This window comes from Labrus mixtus, chromosome 1, assembly GCF_963584025.1.
Source record: "Labrus mixtus chromosome 1, fLabMix1.1, whole genome shotgun sequence".
Taxonomy (NCBI): domain Eukaryota; kingdom Metazoa; phylum Chordata; class Actinopteri; order Labriformes; family Labridae; genus Labrus; species Labrus mixtus.
In genome coordinates, this window is record NC_083612.1 from 22,952,930 (window position 1) to 22,967,474 (window position 14,545).

The 14,545-nt window shown below is 39.1% G+C and overlaps 1 protein-coding gene across 1 annotated transcript; it reads left to right on the top strand.

Moving 5' to 3' along the window:
• The first annotated feature begins 663 nt into the window (after positions 1–663).
• fes (FES proto-oncogene, tyrosine kinase) lies at positions 664–14,545 on the top strand. The gene is made up of 18 exons (XM_061045589.1): positions 664–1,064; positions 1,645–1,818; positions 2,957–3,053; positions 3,195–3,378; positions 4,349–4,486; positions 4,578–4,697; positions 4,870–4,992; positions 7,050–7,245; positions 8,514–8,594; positions 9,436–9,645; positions 10,012–10,134; positions 10,350–10,403; positions 11,212–11,330; positions 11,481–11,575; positions 11,918–12,041; positions 13,720–13,877; positions 14,000–14,122; positions 14,257–14,545. The coding sequence occupies exons 1-18, from the start codon at positions 840–842 to the stop codon at positions 14,397–14,399; spliced, it is 2,487 nt and encodes an 828-aa protein (XP_060901572.1). The 5' UTR covers positions 664–839; the 3' UTR covers positions 14,400–14,545.

A 14,545-nucleotide genomic window follows, 5' to 3' on the forward strand; every position in this document is an offset into this window, starting at 1 on the left:
TGCAAGGAAACCTCGACTGGACATCCTGGAGCCAGGATGCTTAACCTATTCACCACCTGTTACACATGCTCATTAATAACACCAAGGCATAATGACTTCACATGTAAACATGAAAATACTTGAATGTGGAGAAGGTTATCAGATCATGTACTTAACTCCAAAGTATCCAACTATTTAAAAATGCAAAATGTAAAGGACAAGTAACACATTCAAAAACACTTGTGTACAGCAAGATGAACTTAAAGTATCAAAATGGATTGAGATGGCTACTGAGATGGTTTGTTGTAGTATAATACCGAAATAAGTACAGTCTATGTATAGTACTGAATTTGTATAACTTTTGCACTGCAATCATCATATTCCAATTTTGATTAGAAAGACTTTACATTTAAAAACATAAATGTACATTAAATATGAATAAGCAAGCAGAAATTAACTCAAGCAGGATATAGTTATAATGTTTTTAAAATTCAATAATGCTTGCCTCAAAAATTTCAGCTTCCACTTTTTTCCGTCAGATATTTTCAGCATTTATGGTCGTTGTTTTGCTTCAATAGATTAGTTCCTATTTTGAAAGCAAAATATCTTTTACAAGCACTACAACTTTCACACTGACATGAGGAAGTGCTGCCTCACATGAAGCTCTGTACTTTTTTTTTGCTCAAGGAAATGAAACCGTTCTGTGGTCACTGAGGAATAACTGCTGTTGGTCATTAGCAGCTGCTTCACCTCACCACTCTGGTTGTCTCCCGCTCATGAGAACACAAAAGGTTCTGTAGGACGTTCTGCTCTAAACAAATCCTTGATAGAAGGAGAGAGGAAAATTTAATTATTTAGAGATGGGATTTGGAGAGGATCTGTGGTGCCCTCAGGCACATGCAGCAGTCATGAGGCTGCTGGACTCAGAGCTTCACCTGATGGAGGTCATGAAGAAATGGATGGGTCAGCGGGCTAAGAGTGAGCGTGAGTTTTCTGTGCAGCTGCACCACATGGCTACCATGGTGGAAAAGCTGGACCGACCCCAGACCAGTGCAGGACTGGACTACATCAGCCAACTCAACAAGGTGAGGTCTTGTAGATCACTATACTCTTAAAATCGACTGATAACCCTCAACTCTACTGACTGGCACTGAATAATGCATGAAAATGTGACATCCGCTTATCTGATATCAGTTTTCAAATCAAAGATGAAGCCTTAAATATTTTAAAACAACAACATTATTGTTTCCATAGAATTACTTCACTTCTTGTCCAACTCAAAAAGACTTATCCATTCAAAATATCTTTTAATTTCATTACAAAAATGTTAAAGTCCAAACAGATAATATCAGAAATTTAAAAAAAAGGCTTCCCTGATCAAAAGTTAGCATGTATATTAGCTTTAAGAATAAACACATGAATCTCAGAGAATAACTGCAAATAGTTTTCCCTCTTAGTGGTTAAATACACACACGGAAGGAAATAGTTGTCAAGTAAGTCTTACTTATCAAAACCAGTTTTAAAAAACATCATGACATAAATAGAGAATAAAACATGTGAAGGACTGTGCAGCCTCTGGTACCTAGTGAGTTCTGCTCGAGCTTTTATAGTTTTCTGGTTCAAATGACTCGATGTCTCCCTGACCCTTTGTTCCCTGTCTGTCAGTCGTGGGGAGTGCTGGTCTCTCAGACTGACCTTCTGAGTCAAGTGATGAAGAGGCGCTCTGAGGATCTGCTGAATGGTCCCCTCAGCAAACTGACACTGCTGATCAGAGACAAACAGCAACTCCGCAAGACTTACGCAGAGCAGTGGAACCTGCTGAGGCAGGAGCTAAGCAAGGTGAGAGACTAACACTGACACACACATTCACATTTTTAGTGCACCTTGAGGACCACTGACTGGAAGCAGCCTGATGAGGACCACCATTGTTGAGGATGAAGAGATTTTGTTTCGTAGATAAACGTCAGATTTATGTGAACATGAAAAAGACTTAAAACAAAGAAAATGATGTCATATGTGTGTGTGTCAAACAAACAACACACACACACACACACACACACACACACACACACACACACACACACACAGGTCAACCACATGTACACAATCAGCCAAAGAGCCAATCTAATATTTTTTTTTTTAGATTCTTCCTTAAAAAAACAAAACAGTTGTTGTTCAGATATGTGATTACCGATATCGAATGCTGCATTGCAAACTGAGTTAGAAATACAAAATGACTCGTTGAGCAGGGTTTTCTTGTGCAAGTTTCATATTAATTGTTATTTATACTACCTCGTCCATTAACTGGACATTTTCCTTTTCAAATGAAACATCACGTGTTTTTATCAAATAAATTGTTAGTGTGAGAGTGTTACATGTATTGCAGAAATCTTTTTTAAAAACAGTATATGGTTATAGTTGATTTTTCTTGGGTATATTGTGTTTACGTTGCAGTAGCAGTTTAAGAAACAGACAGGTGTCCATGAAAAAAAGTGGAGGATTCAAAACTGCACTTTGATGCTATTTCAGACAGTGTCTTCTCTGCACTGCTTTAATTACCCAACAAATAAAAAGAGGTGTTAATTTCCTGTGAGTTATACCGGGGCTCAGTATGTTCAATTTACTTGTATGTCCTTTTGATGTAGACCACAAGCAGGAAGTTTCTTATTATGTGTGCATGTGAGTTTACAATAGATAGATTTTATGCTGTGATTACAACTTTAAAACAATGTCTGAGATGCTATCAGGTTGGTTATGAGATGTCGCCAACAGCAGCACAACAAAGATCAGATCATTTCCTCAAATGTCTTTTCTTGCTTTTCTTGTTCCTCTACAAAACAATGTAGAAACGGCAACGGTCGACTTCCGGTGTTATAAAATGTTCACACTCATGAGGGCAGCTCAACACTTTTGCAAAACACTTATCCTTGTACCATTTATTTCCCATCTGCTGCTGTTTGTCCGTGTGCTATCTCAGGTGACTCAGACGGAGCTGGAGAGGCTGAGGAGCAGCTACAGACAGGCAGTGAGAGATGCAGCTCAGGCTAAGAGGAAGTACACGGAGGCTTACAAAGGTAGGGAAACCTGGCATCACTTACTTCTCCAAAAACAATCAGTTTCGTACTGATGGCCATGGTCTGTCTTGTTTTAATATAGTCTAAATGTCACATGTTTTTTCAACGTGACATCATGTGTCCTCTCCTCTATGTTTGCAGATAAAGAGCGAGACAAGGCTAAAGAGCGTTATGTAAAGACTTCACTGAAACTCTACGAGCTGCACAATGAGTATGTGCTGTCTGTCCGAGCTGCTCAAGTTTACCACCAGCACCACTACAGTCAGATTCAGCCTGCTCTGCTCGGTGCTCTGCAGACCCTGCAGCAGGAGATGGTGCTCATACTGTGAGATCACATTAATTGAAGAGTGTTTGCATGTTTATGGAGAATGAAATGGAAAACAATTGACATCAAGAAAACATGTTTAAAGTCACACACAAAAAAATCAAATGTGAGAAATCAATAGATTTAAACCCAGTAAAATAAGACCATACCGAAAATAGATGTGGTAAAATCAATGGTTACAAAAATCTGACTTTTGGATTAAAATTGCTTAAAATGAATTGCTAGATTTAAAACAAGGTTCTATGCTTCCTTTTAAAAAACAAAACAGCAACATATCCAAATTGTGAATGTGAAAGAAAAATGCAAAGATTGTTGCTGCTTGTTTGTGTTCATTGTTTTCTGTTTGCATCGGGAAGACAGATATCCCTCCTATTAAACACAGCTGACCTCAGAAGCACATTTATTTAACTATACCAACCTTCAAGATTTCATCTTTTTCAAAATTACATTTGTAATCATTTTTGTGGCATTTCCTACAAACTACAACTACACAACATTTCGACCTTTGAGGGAGCGATTACTTTTATTTGTGCAAAATAACACTAATTCAATTAGCAGAAGGGTGGGCTTTTCTTGAAGTAGTAAATGCCAGAAGAAACACCCAATTCAGTACTCTGATTAAGTATGTAGATACAAATTAAAAGGATGTGACTTGTTTCAGACTCATGCATCATTTTTTTCAGATCTAAAAAGTCAAATGTTTGAACAGAACTTGCAGACATTTTGAAACGTCATTCAAATTAAAAAGGCTCAAATCACAAGTAATTATGTATGAATAATATGGGTATGCTTGCCGTTACCGATCTGGAAATTATTCTGTGGGAGTTTTGGAAAATATAAAGTTAGCTCTATGTAGCCTGTGTTTTGAATGTGCCTAAAACTTAAGCATAAATGACCCTTGAAGTTACTGAACACGCTATCATGTGAGTATTTCCTTTTTTTATGTTGCCCTTCCTGACGTTTGAACTAGAAAGGAGATCCTGCAGGAGTATTTCGACATCTCCACTGTCCTCCATCATGAGGTGGTGCAGATCCACAGGGAGATGTCTTCTGCTCTAACAGCAATCGATCCCTACAAAGAGTATGAGAGCTTCATCCACCAGAGCAGGTAGACTGAAGTGAAACTTCCCCTCAGACAGCAACACTGCAGTCATCTAAGCTTACCCTATGAGACTGTGGACTGTGGTTTGTGTTTGCAGGTCTGTAGGGGAAATTCCATCATGTGCAGAGTTTGAATGTTGTGCTTTGGAGGAAACGGAACGGCTTAATCCTGGAGAGATTGAACTAAATGATCTCACGCTTGAATCAATCCAGCACAAGTGAGAACAAACAACACAATCTCACACAATTGACTCAGCTACGATTTCCCTTTTCTAATGTTTCAACTACTTCCTCCTCTTCACCTCTCTTGTTCTTTTTGTCTCCTATTTTATCAGACTCTTTTGTATCAATTGCTTCCTCTGCTCAGTTCATTTTTCTGTCTTCTTCCAGACTGACCGCTGTAGAGGAGGAGCTGCTGGGCCTGGCTCGGACTCTAGGCTCTCAGCAGACAACGGCGGAACAGCTAGAGCTGGAACTGGAGGCAGAACAGGAAGGTGTCAAGAGGGGCCAAAGGTGAGTGGACAAAACACTTAAATTGGAATTAGTGATGCTCTGATGTTGCATTCAGCGGTTATAGTGGCGGTTTCAAAATGAAACCATGCAACATTTGTTGCTGTGGAGACAAATTACCTTTGCCACCGAGGGCAGCCCTTCCATTGAGGAGAGTTCAGGGTGCTCTTGGCCGAGCAGCAGCTAATAGCATAGGGGCTCCCAGGAGGCTGTATGTGCTGTATGAAATATTATACAGCGATATGGTCAGAGTTATGGAGCTGGATACCGTAATTTGTCTTATTTGATAAGGCTGTCTGGAGGTGTTTGAAGTTTACAGTCCTATGGGAGTAACCTGGAGGAAAACTGGAAACAATGTGTTTGTTTGCACAAAGCTGGAAACTTTTAACGGCAGCAGTGGAGAACATATGGTGGTGTTAGTGAGGGAAGTACAGTCTTTGATTTGTGTTTTGAGGAAACATTTTGTAAATCAACAGTGACATGCTGCAAAAGGATGACCTTGTGTGACCGGTTGCAGCTGAGAATCTGTTTACCTCTGTAAATGTGAGACCGAGCAGGGTGGCTCGGTTCCTAATAACCATTACTCTGAGATTTTATTCGATTTTTATGTCTCGTCAAGGAACAACGTGTAAGCCCTTGACTTACACATATCTTTAAAGTCTATAAACAATCACACTACAAGGTCTGTTTGTAGCTGCCATAAAGGTTTGGACTCTGACATCATAACTTATAACTTCACTCTCTTTAGAAGCTTAAGTTCACATTCCCTTTCTCTGAGCACTATAGGACTTCTCTTACATACTGGCCCAAAGGTTTGAGAGATGGTTTGACATTTTGTTGAATATGTTTATTCTGGAATTGTAGATGAGAAAATGAATACCACTATCATTAAGATAGATAGATAGATAGACAGATAGATAGATAGATAGACAGATAGATAGACAGATAGATAGATAGATAGACAGACAGACAGACAGACAGATAGATAGATTAATAGATAGACAGATAGATAGATAGATAGATAGACAGACAGACAGACAGACAGACAGATAGATAGACAGACAGACAGACAGACAGATAGATAGACAGACATATAGATAGATAGACAGATAGATAGATACTTTTTACTGATTCACTGATTACTATTTTGGCAATAAAATGTCAGATAAATGTGAACGTTTTATCTAGATATCAATTCAGCCACTATTATAAACTCCAGTTTTACAAAGAGAATATGAAACCCGTATCATATTTAAGCAGCTCTAGAATATTTAGAAGAGAGAGATTTTGATAAGGTTTTTCTAAGATTTATTTTGGGGCTTTTTCGGCCTTCGTTGGAGAGACAGTGGATAGACCTGGAAATATGGGACAGAGATTGTGGGGAATGACATACGGGAATGGGAAAGGAGCCACTGGTTGGATTCAAACCAGGGCTGCCCACTTCAAGGACTACAGTCTCTGTACATGGAGCATGCAAATTAACCACTTTTCCACATGCGCCTCTTCAGGATTTTATAAACAATTCATCCGTCATTTTGTCTCTAATCAAATGATTTGAAAATAACTTTTTAATTGACTGGCTTGGGTTAAAAATAGTTTTGTAGTTTTAGTACTGCTTGGTTTCTGGGTCTCCGAACTGTGTGCATTGCACAAGGCTTATCCTGCATTTCATTGGTCATTTCTCTTTCAGTGTTTATTAGCCATAACAATCCAACAATTTATTCCATTCTTGTTTTTTAAAAGTCTTGTTTTACTTCACATGCAGGATTGTTGGTTTATTAAAATTCTGCTGGGTTCACATGCTGAAATCCAGGACAAAACTCACTAAGCTGTCACTAGAGTATCCTTCTTAATGATTAGTCGATAGAAGGCATCTGCAAACCTATTTGCACAGACACACTTATTATGGATGTAAATGTCGTCTTGTACTCTCTATTTATAACCTTTGTGCTCTAGCATTTCATTGTGCATCTTTTTCAACAATTGCTGCCATCTAAAAATGGTCCCACGGCTTCATATTCTAATCTACCCAACCTACATTTCTTCCCTTCTCGGTCCAGGGTCTACCAGTTCAGCAAGAGACATGTGCTTGAGGAGTGCCGGCACCAGGTTGCGCTGTCTCAGGGCCTGAGAGCCAAGCTGGAGGCCCAGAGGCGTCATATGAAGGAGAAACTGGACCAGCTGGGCTCCAAAGAACCTCCTTCTGCTCTGAAGCTGGACCCAGACATTGTCTCGCTCTCATCCAACGCAAGCAATGTAGTCTAAACTTCCTTTGTCTATTTAGCTCAAAATAAGTTCTGCCAAACTCAGGAAACAGGCATAGAAAAGAAAGATTAAATGTGATATCATGGGAAATTGAAAAAAATGTCATTAGAAGAAAAAAGTCTTTACATTAGATATAAAGTAAAAGAACAGTGTTTGTTTGTGTACTTTATATTAACCTAAACCAAACCATGACTGCTTTAGAGTTTTTCTTTTGACCAGAAGTGGAAGAAAGTCAAAATTCTCAATTCTTGGGCCCAAATCTTAAACTGACTGTTTAGCTGCTGAAGAAGTTAAATCATTATAAAACCAGAAACAACAAGATCACTAAATGTACAGATATGCATTATTCCTGGAGAAATAATGTGAGATGTATATTGCCACTTGTTTATTGATTTTTACAAATATATAATGACTTTTTTCCCCCCTAAGAAAATGTTGTTACTAGAAATGTAGAGATTAATCAAAAAATCGTTAAAAATCGATGCAGAGGAGTCAAGGTTCACATCGGTACTCTGAAAAATGAATTGCATTAATATCGTGAGCGTCAGCAGCTGTAGAGCAGAGGCGGTTGGCAGCTGCAGAGCAAGATTTTGAAATTGAGGACGCACCACCTTCTTTTAAATCAGAGGTGTGGAAGCATTTTGGCTTCCCCGAGACAGAATATGAAAGAGGTGAGAAGATAACAGACGAGACAAAAACTGTGTGCAAATATTACAAGAAGACGGGGAACTACACAAAAAGCACAACCAACATGATGCAGCATTTAATCGACACCACAATGAGAAGCTCCAATCGAGTGGGTTTGCAGCCCCTTAAGGAATCTTCTCCAGTCATCATTTGTCTACAGTCTCTTAGTAAAAATAAATAAATAAATCGTGAGAGAATCGTATCATGAGTTGAGTGAATCGTTACATAGTTGTTACCATACTTACACTTTACTACTTAACTTCTGGTCTCGGCAAACCCTAGCTTAAGCTGCTGCTAGCAACATAAAATAATTCACTGACTGTTTTTTGGACATTTTTGCCTCTCTGTTGTGTTTAGTTTTGACTGTTTCCCTTCAGTTTTTTGACAACAGCAACAATGATGAATGCAGTGTTCCCTTCTTCTAATACTAACTGATTAGTTGCCATTAAAATGATAGAATAGAAATATGTGCATCTGTTGGAAGAGTAATTTGGCATCATAATGTATACAGTTTTAAACCATTTGGCTTGTGGATCATATCATGTCAATAAGTTAGATTTTTTGTTTTTCAGGACCACAGCCAAATTCCTCCCAAAGTCCTCATGGATGGTATCATTAACAACCTGAGTGGCTTCTTTAAACCTAAATGTGAGGTAGGTATATCTGTACATTGAATCACATTGTACACACTACACAATATTTATTTCTAAAAATGTTGTTGAAGGATGTTTTAAATGAGGGGACACTGGTTCACTTCCTCTATCTTTTACCTCCACCCTCTTCACGCTTGTTATGTGCGTGCCCTCAAACCTCCAGCCACACTAAAAAACAATTCATCATGTTTTGGAGAAAATGGGAGAGTATGAAACGGCACGGCTGAGCCTATGGGCTGAGCTCGTTCAGACACATCTTTCTTTGGGGTCTCATGCTCCTGAAAGCACCGCTGGACTTTTTGAGCTATTTTGGTAAAGATGCAATACTTTTGAAATCCTGCCTGACCTAAAACAAAGTTTGAAACTCAGGCAGCCAGTTTAAACCTTATCATAGCTGACAGATGATAGTACATACAGAGCAATAAACCAGCTGCTATGCTCACAAACTCTTCACAGAAAAAGGTCTTGTGTTGTTAGTCTACCAGTTTTCTTTTCTCAAGATGATCTTTTACAGAATGTACACATACAAAATAAATCAGTTTGCAGCATGTAAAATATCATCTTGAGAGAGTAATATTACTGTCTCTTCTGAACTGGACTTCCAGCCTGGATTACGTCTGCTTTTCTTTAAGCGTGAACTACTTCTCTCTGCCCGACTCTACGCTACCCTGGAGGGAGGGGAGGTGCTGCAGTCAGACTTTAAAGCATAACAGGCTCTTCTTTGAAGCATCCCCATTTAATCTCTGCAGAATCACCTTAAAATCCATCCTCTACCACTTTTGATTCTTTATTTATTCATGTCAGCTTTAAAGCGTCTGCGTTTCTCTCCTTCTGCCTCCAGGCGCCTCCTGCCCTCCCCTCGATGCATGAGTTCGACCGTCCTCTGGGCCAGCAGGACTGGTACCATGGAGCCATTCCCAGACTCGAAGTCCAGCAGCTGCTGAAGTATGACGGAGACTTCTTGGTGAGGAAGAGTCAAGAAAAGCAAGGCTATGTGCTGTCTGTGCAGTGGGAAGGAGCCTGCAAGCATTTCCTCATTCAGAACACAGATGTAAGTCAAGCTGCTGAATCAAACAAAAACAAAAAAGGATCTGCAGAAGTACATATATCATATGTGCACTTTACATAACGAGTGTTTTGCAGGTCAAAATCACATACTTTGCTAAAAGAAAGTTGGTGTACTGTTTCCTACCCTTTTTTTTTATCTGAGAGGAAGTTGAGAAAGTGCAGTATGTAAATACTAAAATGTTATTTTTTCTGCAAAAATCCAAGCTAATAATATATAAGATTAGTTATTTTAAGCACTATGTCTTTTTGACAAGTTTTTCTGTTTTTTTGCCTTCTCAAATTCTTATGAAGTTTGTCTCCTCTGTGTGTTTGCTAACTTCAGTGAGTGCTTTTCCTTGTGTGTCAGTAGAATCTGTACCGTCTGGATGGAGAAGGCTTCCCCAGTATCCCACAGCTTATCCGTTATCTACAATCCTCACAACAGCACGTCACCAAGAAGTCTGACATAGTGCTGAAGAAACCTGTACTGAAGGTGCTGCTGCAGCACGCAAACACTTACTGCTTAACATCTTCAACAAACAACTCCAGCTCACTGTTCGTTAAAGAGATGAGCACATGTGCAAACCCGAAATGTGTTTTTTAATTAACTTTTTTCTCTCCTGTTTTGCTGTTTTCACTGTCCAACTATAAGAGTCATTATTACAGTATGGGTTTCTTATTTTTCTTTTTTTTTTTAAACCCATTTAGGACAAGTGGGTCCTGGATCATGATGATATTATCTTGGGACAACTGATTGGACGGGTGGGTGAACTCAGCATCTGTTCAAAGAAAAATAGAAGTGAAATGGGAAAATTATTCCTTTATTGATTTACAATTCTTTATCATTTTTTTGCCTATTTGTAGATTATACATGAGTGTTCTGTTATTTTTCACATCTTTCACCCTAATTTCTCACAATGTTGTGAAGATATTTGCTGGAAACTTAGTGTGATTGTTGTCAAACAGCGAGAAAAACCTGCCTAATGAATCAAAGTAATCTTTTCCAAATCATTTTACAACCTGTAAATCACACGAGTAGTAGTTTAAGCAAACATCATGAGTAATCTGAAGACCTGATTGGCAGGTTAAAAGGAGTGCTCTATAGTTTACAGGTCTATGTTGAAATATGACTTGTGAAATAGTCATTGTTCATGTCTTCATACTTGCTCTACAGGAGTCTCCAGTAAGTGAGGAAACAAATTTCACAGGGTTTTTTTAAGCACTGTAGTTTAAAACAAAATTTGGAAATTACTAATTGTGGGAACTAACTGTTCAGTGAGTTAAATCAAACTGCTGAAGCTTTGGACATTTTCTGCTTTATAAAACACATTCACCCGTGAGCAAGAGAGAACACGAAAAGCATCATCAACTAATAGAACTTTCAGTCTTCATATTTGAAAGTGAATATTGTTTTCGATAAAAGTTCATATCCTTCAGATTTTACGTCCAATTTAACCAAACCAAAGGAAAGACACTATGAGTACAGCACTGACTTGCCTTTTTATGTTTACCCAAGTGTGATGTTTAAAATTGTCTGACCTGCTGTAACACTGATGTTTTTATACTACAGGGTAACTTTGGAGAAGTGTACAGTGGTCGTTTACGCTCTGATAACTCTCTTGTTGCGGTGAAATCCTGTAAAGAGAACCTGGCCCCAGAGCACAAGAACAAGTTCCTGATGGAAGCCAGGTTAGTACACACACACACACACACACACACACACACACACACACACACACACACACACACACACACACACACACACACACACAAATATGCATATACTGTAATCACTAACACACATACACAATCCTCTATGCACTCCTCTTCTGTGTCTAGGATCTTGAAGCAATACGACCATCCAAACATTGTGCGTCTGATCGGTGTGTGCACTCAGAAACAGCCCATCTACATCATCATGGAGCTCATTCAAGGTAAACATGACCCTGCCAGACTCCAGGTTTACATGTCTCAGCTTGTTTGCCCAAAACCTTCAAGCTATATTGTTCTGATATTCCCCACTTTGTCCCTCCATCATCACTCTCTAAAATGTGTGGTGTGTGTGTGTGTGTGTGCGTGTGTGTGTGTGTGTGTGTATATGTGTGCGTGTGCGTGTGCGTGTGTGTGTGTGTGTGTGTGCGCGCGCGTGTGTGTGTGTGTGCGTGTGCGTGTGTGTGTGTGTGTGTGTGTGTGTGTGTGTGCGTGTGTGTGTGTGCGTGTGTGTGTGTGTTTGTGTGTGTGTGTTTGTGTGTGTGTGTGTGTGTACATATCACAAGGTGGGGATTTTCTCTCCTTCTTGCGGCATGAGAGTCACAGTCTAACACCGAAGATACTGGTCAAAATGACAGAGAATGTAGCGTCTGGCATGGAGTACCTGGAGAGCAAGAAGTGCATCCACAGGTTGGTCTGTCTGCTAATAAATTAATATTTGTGAAGACTTAAGTCAGGGTTGATGAAACAGTCTGAGCAGCAATAACGACTGCCCAAACCCTGAACTTTAACACCAAACTGAGTTTTTTTCATTAGAATCTCCACAATCAGAGGATCCAACTGATGAGGAAAAAGTAATTCAAGGAAATTTTGTGTTGTCGAACAGGCAAGCGACTTTTATAGTGCTGTCATTATAGGGCTGGAAAGTCAAAGATGGGGAGTTTATTGAAGCTATACCAGTTGTGTTGAACCTTAGACTTTTATTTCAACACTTCCCCATAAAGAGGTCAAACAGTCAAAAGCAGAGGAAAAAGGTTTTCTCACAGCTGTTGAGTCTTTGAATAGGAAGATGGATACATACCTATACTCTACTGAATGTTTTTTTTTTTTTTACTTCAACAAGAAAGACAGATCAGCAATGAATTCAACTGTGCATTTTAGTCTGTACATTTGTTGGAGGCTATCCTTTCCCTATTTACTTTCAAAACATAAGGAACATGAGCTAAATCTTAAAACTGCAAATGCCACAAATAAATGTCAGAAAACCTGTTCAGAAAGCCTAAGGGCAGGGGGGGGGGGGGGGGTTTAGTTTGTTTGTCTTTTTGAAGAAATGAGACAAAAGTAGTGTACAGTTGGCAGAAGATGTGAATGAATGCTTTGCTGACATCAGTTAAGTTCATTCGTTTTCCTCAGAATAAAAACCACAACTTCAATGGTTATGTGACTCAATTTTAATAATTGATTTAATGCAGCCACAGAGTACACAAATAATTGTAATATTATTTGTTCAATAATTCCTCCGTTTCTACGAAACAACCAGTATTTCAAATATTTATAAGATTAAGCTTAAATAGTGTCTTGTCAATCCTATTTTAGTCAGCGATAACAGATATCTCTCTACACTGTTGCTGGATTGTAATGCTTAGATGTTCAGAGGGTAAAGGTCTGTGGTTTAGAAAGAGAATCAGTCAACTTTATATAAAACTCTTAAAACTATTCTTTGTGTTTCACACTGTGTACTGTAGTGGGAAAAGACACAGAGAGCTAATGAAAGCTGCTGAAATGTTTGTTATTGATTTCTTTTTATATAACTTCTTTCAAGCAGATTTAGAAACGGACTAACAACCCTGACTTTAGCTAAGATCCTCGCAAGGCTACATAGAAAACCCCAGCCTTCTAAAAACCTTTCTTTCAAAGCATTCATTAAAAGAAAAATAATGACAAACAAAACACAAGATTTGAACTCGTGATCAAATTTGCTCTATGAAGACACTGTCTTTAAAGGGATCTGTTGTAACGTCTGTGGTGTTGCGTTGCTCTGAGAGAGGCCTCTGTGGAGCTTGTTGATGCTCTGGAGGAGACATGAGTTTGCGACACCCGTCCTCATTACAAGATTTCTTTACTGTTTGGCCGGCGACGGCTGATCAGAGCAATTTTCGGTAGTTGCTCAGCCTGTAATGCTGTATGTCAAACTGCCTTAAATGATACACCAGAGACATGAAAAGAACACCTGTTTACCGGCTCCTTTTTTGACCTCTATTTTTTTCTTACAAAGCATGATGTTTTAGTCTTTTTTTGTCTCTGTTTTTCATCTTCCTCTGTAAACATCCCTCTTACATCCTTCTTTGTGACATGTCTTGTTCTTAAGGGACTTGGCAGCAAGAAACTGTCTGGTTGCAGAGAAATTCTTGGTGAAGATCAGTGATTTTGGGATGTCACGACAGCAGGATGACGGTGTTTACTCTGCAGAGGGGGGCCTCAGACAGATACCTGTCAAATGGACGGCTCCTGAAGCCCTGAACTACGGTAAATTATATCAGCCCCTGCCTTGCATACTCAACCAGATACACTTCTGTTGCCTTTGCTGATAGTAAATTAAACATTCTTCTGCCTTTGCCAACAATGCCCTCTGCTGGTGATTTTTTTAGGCCGTTTCACCACAGAGAGTGACGTGTGGAGCTTTGGCGTCTTGCTGTGGGAGACCTTCTCTATGGGCCTGACACCCTACACGAGCATGTCTAACCAACAAACAAGAGAAGAGGTTGAGAAAGGTAAAGACTCATACAAGGCACTCTTAAATAATGGGCCTTCTCTTCCATGACAATAATGCCTTTTCTTTCTGTTTTACATATTTTTAGCCAAGATGTTCTCCTCACCTGTTGTGATTGTCTGTCATGTTTTTCAGGATACCGTATGCCAGCTCCACACAACTGCCCCATGGAAATCTCCAGAATCATGAGCAGCTGCTGGCAGTATGACCCCAAAAACAGGGCGTCTTTTAAGAAACTTCGGATTGAGCTCAGTGCCATACACAAGAAAATTACATGATACAAGCATGTCTTTGTTATTTGTTTGTTAGTATGCATCTTGACATGCAGATTTGAAGCAAAATAACAATTTATCTAAAAAATATATTTTGTGTGGAATAAACTTGAAAACTGATTTTCTTTTAGACTAGTAAAATATCAACCAGT